Source organism: Colossoma macropomum, unplaced genomic scaffold (assembly GCF_904425465.1).
Source record: "Colossoma macropomum unplaced genomic scaffold, Colossoma_macropomum, whole genome shotgun sequence".
Lineage (NCBI taxonomy): Eukaryota > Metazoa > Chordata > Actinopteri > Characiformes > Serrasalmidae > Colossoma > Colossoma macropomum.
This window is the reverse complement of record NW_023494801.1, coordinates 29,384,430-29,391,469: the sequence shown is the minus strand read 5'-3', so window position 1 is coordinate 29,391,469 and position 7,040 is coordinate 29,384,430. Positions and strand designations below refer to the sequence as shown.

Genomic DNA, 7,040 nt, shown 5'->3' with positions numbered 1-7,040 from the left:
CTGTTTCTCTACATACTTTGTTAGCCCTCTTTGACCCTGTTCTTCAGTGGTCAGGACCCCCATGGTCCCTCACAGAGCAGGTACTATTTGGGTGGTGGATCATTCTCAGCACTGCAGTAACACTGACGTGGTGGTGGTGTGTTAGTGCGTGTTACCGGAGTTTTTAAACATCTCAGTGTCACTGCTGGACTAACGAAACCAGAAACAAGCTATCCAGATTTCATAGCTTTATTCTAGAGTTTCAATCATTTAAAACTCATTTGTACAGCCCTGAACACAACCCTCTTTGTGCATATTATCATATCTTGTTTGAAGATCATTCAAGGTCACAGGTGTTGAAGAAATACACCAGCTTTTTTTTCAACCTGACCTCTTTCTGCTTCACCTGGAGTGTATGGTTGACTACCACAGATGATAATTATGTTGCTTTTCCATTAACAGAACAGAAAATTTGGTGATTCAAAGCACACTTATAACAGAAGTCAATGGGCAGTTGCTGAATTCTGTCAGTAAGCATTTACGAAAAGTGTATGAAAGTGTTCCATAAAAAAGCCTTAAATGTTTATAATTTGCTCTTTCAGAGACAGGACTAATGTAGTGAACTTGTGGTAATTTGTTACCAGCAGTAATGTGGTTGGAGTTTTCACTGTCTGATCATGGATTCCTCAAAGCTTTAGGAAAAGCAAATGTAACCAGAACTGCTTTCTTACTGTATTGCTCTTCTGTTTAAAAGTTGAATGAAACTTTGGGAAGATTTTCTCTCATCCTGTAGTATATTCTCAGATCTGTACCCTTAAAGAAATGTTTTAGTGAAAACATTCACTATTTTTTTTTCCTCCCCAAGACATGTCTGACAAGTCTGATTCTTAAGTTCAGAACTAGAGTTATGAGGCTAATACTGCTAACAAGCACTAGCAATAGTCAACAGTCAAAACCTGCTAGCTTCGTAGCTCTAGTTTAAACTAAAGAAGCAAAATTTGGACACTAAAGATGCTAAACGACCACATCTGGGTTACATGGAAAATTGTGTACATCTGATTTTTTTGCTGAACCATTCCTTTAAGAGTGCAATGGTCATTCTCATTATTACACATTATATAGTATATATACCAAATGTCCATCCAAAGAATTCAGCAACTGTCAACAATGGGCCTCAGTGCTTTGCTAGGTACAGGAAAACCAATCGAAATTATCATCTATATTAATCAGTGGTATGATGCAGATACAGCAGAGAGAGATTATGTTAGAATGCTGGAATGTTCCTTCGAACTAGCCATTAAAGTCCAATGTAAACTATAGTTCTCAATCAGAAGTAGAATTAGTCTGCAGCTGGAAAAATCTTTATTCTTTAGTAATGCACATCTAGAGAATATTCCTGGTATTGTTTGAGGCTTTGATGATGTCAGTTTGTTCTGAGCCTGTATTTATGACAATGTTCTAGCACGTGTTAGTCCATGTTTTCTGTAACTGTACACTGTGTAAACAGGACACTGCACTTGGGCAGCAGAGTGGCCAGTGAGCGTCTGAGATTAGGCACTGGGTCGTTTTCGCTGCTCTCCTCCCTCTCTCTTTCGCTCTCTTCTCTCTCTCCTCCTCCCTCTGTTTCTCCTCGTCTGCTCTCAATCACAAACTCCACCTGCCAAAACTCCAGCCTGTGTAGCTCCTTCAGCATCCGGCAGCTTCGCAGGACCATCATCTCGGTCAGCCTGCAGCTGCGCAGACGCAGCCAGCGTAAGTCCGGCAGGCGGCTCAAGCACAGCAGGCCAGGGCTCACCTCCCGGCCCCCCAGCCCCAGACCCTCCAGCCCCACCCAGCCTTCTCCCAGCCCCAGCGCTGCCATCTGCTGGCGGCTCCCTGTATTCATCTCCAGATGCTTGAGGTGGGATAGTGCCTGCACACCTGGGGGAGCACAAGACCTCAGTCCGGATGCCGTCACCCGGATCATGTCCCGAAGCTCAAGCCGGCTCAGCCGCCCCCACGAGCTCAGACTCTGCAGGTGCTGGTTGGTGAACGATGGCACATTGTCTAAAATCAGTGTTTCTATGGTGATGCCTGAGGAGGATAAGGACACTGGACATTTGTTTTGGACATTGGAAGCAGCCACCACAGGATGGTCTGGCTCAGATGTCACAGGGGGATTCTGAGTAAAGAAACCAGTAGGGACCTCACAGCCATGCAGCTCCAAGATCTGTAAATATGAAGCGCAAAAATGCCTAGATTATTTTATAAGACAGACACTTCTGGTATACGTAACTGCTTGCATCCACTGAATTTTATATCAGTGCAGCAGGTTATATTGATCTTAGGCAATCTTAAGTGATCTTAGTTTTAAAATCAATAAAATTATTTAATGAATGTTGCTATATTTATCATATTATATTGTCATTTTATAAAAATAAGCTGACTGAGCCCTTGCATTACATTACATTACATCATTTTACCATAAATACGGTGTGCTGTTAGGCACAAAACATGACACCTTTAGTAATTGATTATAATAGTATTCAAAAATGTGTGCTGATAATTGGCCAAAATAAATATATAAGAACATTTTAAAATATAAAAATTCCCCAAAGCCACTGTGTAAACAACACTGGTGAGCCATGACTATTGGAGTTTCAGTTCAGGCTATAAATGCCAAAGCATCTTTACGACAATTCTTATTTCTAGCAGTATGTTAGTGCTCAGCTAACAGCTATTCTCGAACAATTTTTGGCTATTCTGGATTTAACATGCACACTTATAAGAAATTAGTCCAACCTCCTGTAAACAAACACGACTGATTGACTTCTTTGTCATTTCCTAATTATTTTAATTTAAGTTAATCTGACACATCAGGCCTTCAGATCACTCCTGAAGTTCTATCCAATAAGAGAGCTTGCTCAGTTGTATCTACCTACATATCACAGAGATGTTGTTGTTGGGCATTTAGAGAATTTAACCCTTTGTTTCCACCCAAAACTTGACAATGAAAGAAGAGTGTTACAAATAAAATACAAGCATGATGATTATGTTAAATGAAAAATTAACTAAAAATTACAGACAGTATATATGTATATCTCAAATTTTACCATATTTTGTACAGTTTGGTGCAATTTTTAATATATATATATATATATATATATATAAAAAATTGCACCAAACTGTACAAAACATGGTAAAATTTGAGACTTAAAGATGCATTGAGTTGTTTTCTAGAAACCACAACCAAATCATTCTGTGGTCAGAATATTCCAGCCGTACTTGTAAGGTTGGAGGGAGGAGAGAGCAGCTGGGCAGGGCACGCAGGTCAGTGTGCAGTAGACTGAGCCTACAGAGGCGAGGACATTTGGAAGCTAGAGTCTGCAGCCAGGGCTCAGAGAGGAAAGCACCGCCACGCGCAGACAGCAGCAAACCGCGCAGACGCAGATAACGCAGACCTCGACCCAGATACTGCCGTAATAACACCCATAGCACACGAGAAGTCACCTAATAGAAAAAAGAGAAAGAAGCCTCAACAGAGATCATCAGCACTGAGTGATAGTTTAGCATAAAAATTAAGTTCGTATAATTTTCCCCCAACCCCAAATATAGTGTTATCTAAGAAAATTTGAAGTTTGCATCTTTAGATTTGCACTAGAGCTATAAAGTTAATAAGCACTATATGGTCAATTATGAACTAATTATTGAGTTCTGGTGTTTCAGCTATACCCATTTCTAACAAGTGTATAAAATTAAGCATATAGCCGTGCAATCTCTATACACAAACACCGGCACAATGGGATGTACTGAAGAGCTCAGTGACTTTAAATGTGCATTTTTGGCTAAATGTGCTCAGTGACAAGAACTGTGCATCTTTAGCTTAATGAAATAGGTTTCCATGGCTGAGCAGCTGCACACTAAGATCACTAAATGCAACACCATGCGTTGGCTGGATGAGTGTAAAGCACACTGCCAGTGGAGCATCTGGAGTGATGAATCACGTTTCACTACAAGGCAAAGGATGGATGTATCTAGGTTTTGTGGATGTCAGGAGAACAATGCCTACTGGAGTGCATAGTGCCAACATTAATATGGTGGAGGAGGGATAATGATCTTGGGCTGTTTTACAGGTTTTGGGCTCAGCCCTTTAGTTCCAGTGAAAGGTAAAGTTAAAGCTACAGCACAGAAAGATATTTTAGACAATTATATGCTTCTATTTATGTGGCCACAGTTTGTTTAAGGCTCTTTCCTTTTCCAGCATGACTGTGCCTCTTTGCACAAAGCAAGGTCCCTAAAGACTTGGTTTGACAAGTTTGGTGTGGACGAAATCCAGTGACCTGCACAGAACCCTGACCTCAACCTTACTGAATAGCTTTGGGATAATTTGGAACATCAACTGCAAGCAAGGCCTTCTTGTCCAGCATCAGTGCTTGACCTCACAAATGCTCTTTTGTCTGAATAGGCACAAATTCCCTCAGACACAGTGTAAAATCTTGTGTAAAGTCTTCCAGGAAGTGTGAAGGCTATTATATATAGATCTAATGGTCAGGTGCTCAGATGTCCACAAACTTTTGTCTATATTGTGTCGCTAACAAGTAACAGAAAGTTTTAGAAATACAGTGACCTGCACATAGCACTAAGCAAATGTCATGTTAAAATTACTATATACTTGTCTCATGACTAAGGCTTTGGGCTCTGACTTTTGCACAGGATTGTGTATAGTGGAACTGAAAGGAAAAAAAAATATGGTAAGGGCCCCTTAAATGCTAGTCATTTTTTTTTCTTTTCATTTCTGTGAACAGGGTTGGGTTGTAATGGTATACAAGTATTGGGAACATGTATTCAGAATAGAGGAATTAAGTATCTGTATTCACTCCAAAGGCAGTATTCAGAATACAGTTGCTTAATTAATGTTTATTAACTATTTCAGAATCAGGGCACAGCATTCTAAAGCGGACTTAAATCTAAGAAGACTTCTCCAATCTTAGAGCAATTCTTTACAAAGACTTCTACAAGTTCTTGCTAAAGCCTGAGTAGACCGATAAATCAATGTGATGAGCCAGTTATTAATCTCACTGTTACTGAGCTCATTTAAGGGATGATCAAACTAATAATCTCCTCAGTAGTCGACATGTTTGGTTGTGAATTTTTGGCTTAAATGATAAAAGAATATTTCATGAAATGTATTAACGGAATAATTACATGAAGAAAACTGCCAACAAGCAACAGCGAGAAACAGTGAGAATTAAGTTTAAATAGATGTGTCTTACCAAAATGTGTTTTAAATGTATTCAGGATATGTTACTCATTATATATTGTAATGAAATATGTTACTGAATACATTTAGGACAGAGTATTCAGTAATCACTGCTTTTTCGAAGTATTTTGCCCAACGCTGTCTGTGAATCAATAACACCAATTGACTTCCAGATCCAGGGCTGGCCTCAACAATTAAGAAGGATGACAGCATCAAAAGCTACCCATAAATACACTTTTCGTACAAATTAAAACATCAAATTAATGAAAACAGCAAACAGCACAGAAGATGACTGTGCAGCAAACAGCTGCTCTTACCCCTTTCCATGTTGAAAGGTCTACAACACGCCACAGTCTCTGGTCTTTCACTAACCGCTTCCAGCGCTTGCACACTCTGCATATGAAAATAGTAATGAATGAAAGTTATTCTCAGTCATCAGCAAAGTCGAAATTCTGTCCACTCTCTATCTGTTTACTCATATTTTTGCAACATTTAAGGTAGAACGGGAAAATTCAAATAAGAAGCTAAATCCAGCTTCGCCTACGAGTTTCGTTTCCGGAGCTACTACTGTTTTTATTTTATACAGTTGACCTGAAATTGCTCTGTAACCCACAAAGCAGGTTTCACACAGAAACAACTTACCGTAATACATTTTATAAAACACCAGAAAACAGAAAAACAACAGAGATGTAACGTTATATTCATGTAAACATGAGACAATAGTGTGAATCAGTCTATTTGACCTCTTCAAAAAAAACAGCTTTAGTAGGTTTAAACGAGTGTAAGTCTCCTTGGGTTTGTTTTCTTTCTTTCTTAAGGTGTACCTTCCATTGCGAACAAGTTCTCGGACATTTAAATAGGATAAAATCTCTATTAAAATGTTTTCGGGGAAACAGTCCAGAGTTTTCACATCTGCCATCTCTGTAAACAAACGGCTGCTCTACGGGGTGTTGCATCCGATTCAGTTGCTCTTCAAATTCACGTTCCCCCGTCAAAGTCGCATGCGCGCGCATCCACACAGCTAAAACAACGGAAAGCGGAAAGAGCCAAAAGACTTATGCCTAAAATTAATACTTAAATCGGCGTCAGCGCGCAGTTTTACAGCCTTCTTGAGCCGTTTCGCTTTCCGTATTGGCGGTGTTGTTTGGTCAGAGAATTTGTAGTGAAACCGGTTCTGGTTTGGCGTTAAATTTGGCTGCGTTCGAGACCCCATACATATACTACACTAGTGAATGGACTTCTATTGGTGGTATACTATTTTGACACACTGTTTATTGTGTTAGTGTGCGGTTTTGGACGCAGCCAGTGAATGCGCGCTCCTGAAAACTTGACCCGTGAAGGGGCGCGAGAATTTGAAGGGGAACTGATTTGGATGCAACACCGGAAAAACAGTGCAGGATCCAACTATACGAATTATGCGCCCAGTTATCGCTTTAAAATCAGAACATAGCCGATCATTTTTGTCAAAAAAAAAAAGATAAGAAAGAAAACAGGAAAATGTGTTAAATCGAAGGAAATGCGTTTATTCCACAACTTTACGCTGATTTAAAAAGGACTTTTAGCGTAGCCTTCTCTTCTTTTTCTTCTGTGAAATCGATGGCAGGTTACACACAATCGTTTTAGCGCCCCCTGTTAGACAGGAAAGGAACACTACCAAAATTCCACACTTCGCTGAAAATACAATCTGCGCTAGTTTATACCATCTACACCTGCATAGTGCAGCACATCTATATACGCATCTCAAGTAAAGTTTTCCTGTAATAAAGACTATTCGGCAAAATATCTCTTTTTGTTTCATTTATAGTGAATTTGATTTATATTT

General features: G+C 39.6%; 1 protein-coding gene across 2 annotated transcripts; it reads right to left on the bottom strand.

Annotated features, from left to right (window-relative positions):
- Nucleotides 1-214: 214 nt before the first annotated feature.
- LOC118821664 (F-box/LRR-repeat protein 12-like) lies at nt 215-6,423 on the bottom strand. Of its 2 annotated transcripts, none has more exons than XM_036590381.1 (4): nt 5,962-6,423; nt 5,536-5,611; nt 3,244-3,468; nt 215-2,188 (listed from the first exon to the last, which is right to left on the bottom strand). In XM_036590381.1, the coding sequence occupies exons 1-4, from the start codon at nt 6,135-6,137 to the stop codon at nt 1,448-1,450; spliced, it is 1,218 nt and encodes a 405-aa protein (XP_036446274.1). In that variant the 5' UTR covers nt 6,138-6,423; the 3' UTR covers nt 215-1,447. The 2 variants fall into 2 exon arrangements, with proteins under 2 accessions (XP_036446274.1, XP_036446275.1); XM_036590382.1 differs by having other exon boundaries at nt 6,043-6,420.
- Between the last annotated feature and the right edge of the window lie 617 nt (nt 6,424-7,040).

What these genes read in the sequence shown, in the direction of transcription:
- LOC118821664 (XM_036590381.1), bottom strand. Translation starts at nt 6,137, where the DNA reads ATGGCAGATGTGAAAACTCTGGACTGTTTCCCCGAAAACATTTTAATA. An exon ending in AAGCTGTTTTTTTTGAAGAG is followed by an intron (nt 5,612 to 5,961) that starts GTCAAATAGACT and finishes TTTCATATGCAG; the next exon opens with AGTGTGCAAGCGCTGGAAGC. An exon ending in TCCTCCCTCCAACCTTACAA is followed by an intron (nt 2,189 to 3,243) that starts GTACGGCTGGAA and finishes TCATATTTACAG; the next exon opens with ATCTTGGAGCTGCATGGCTG.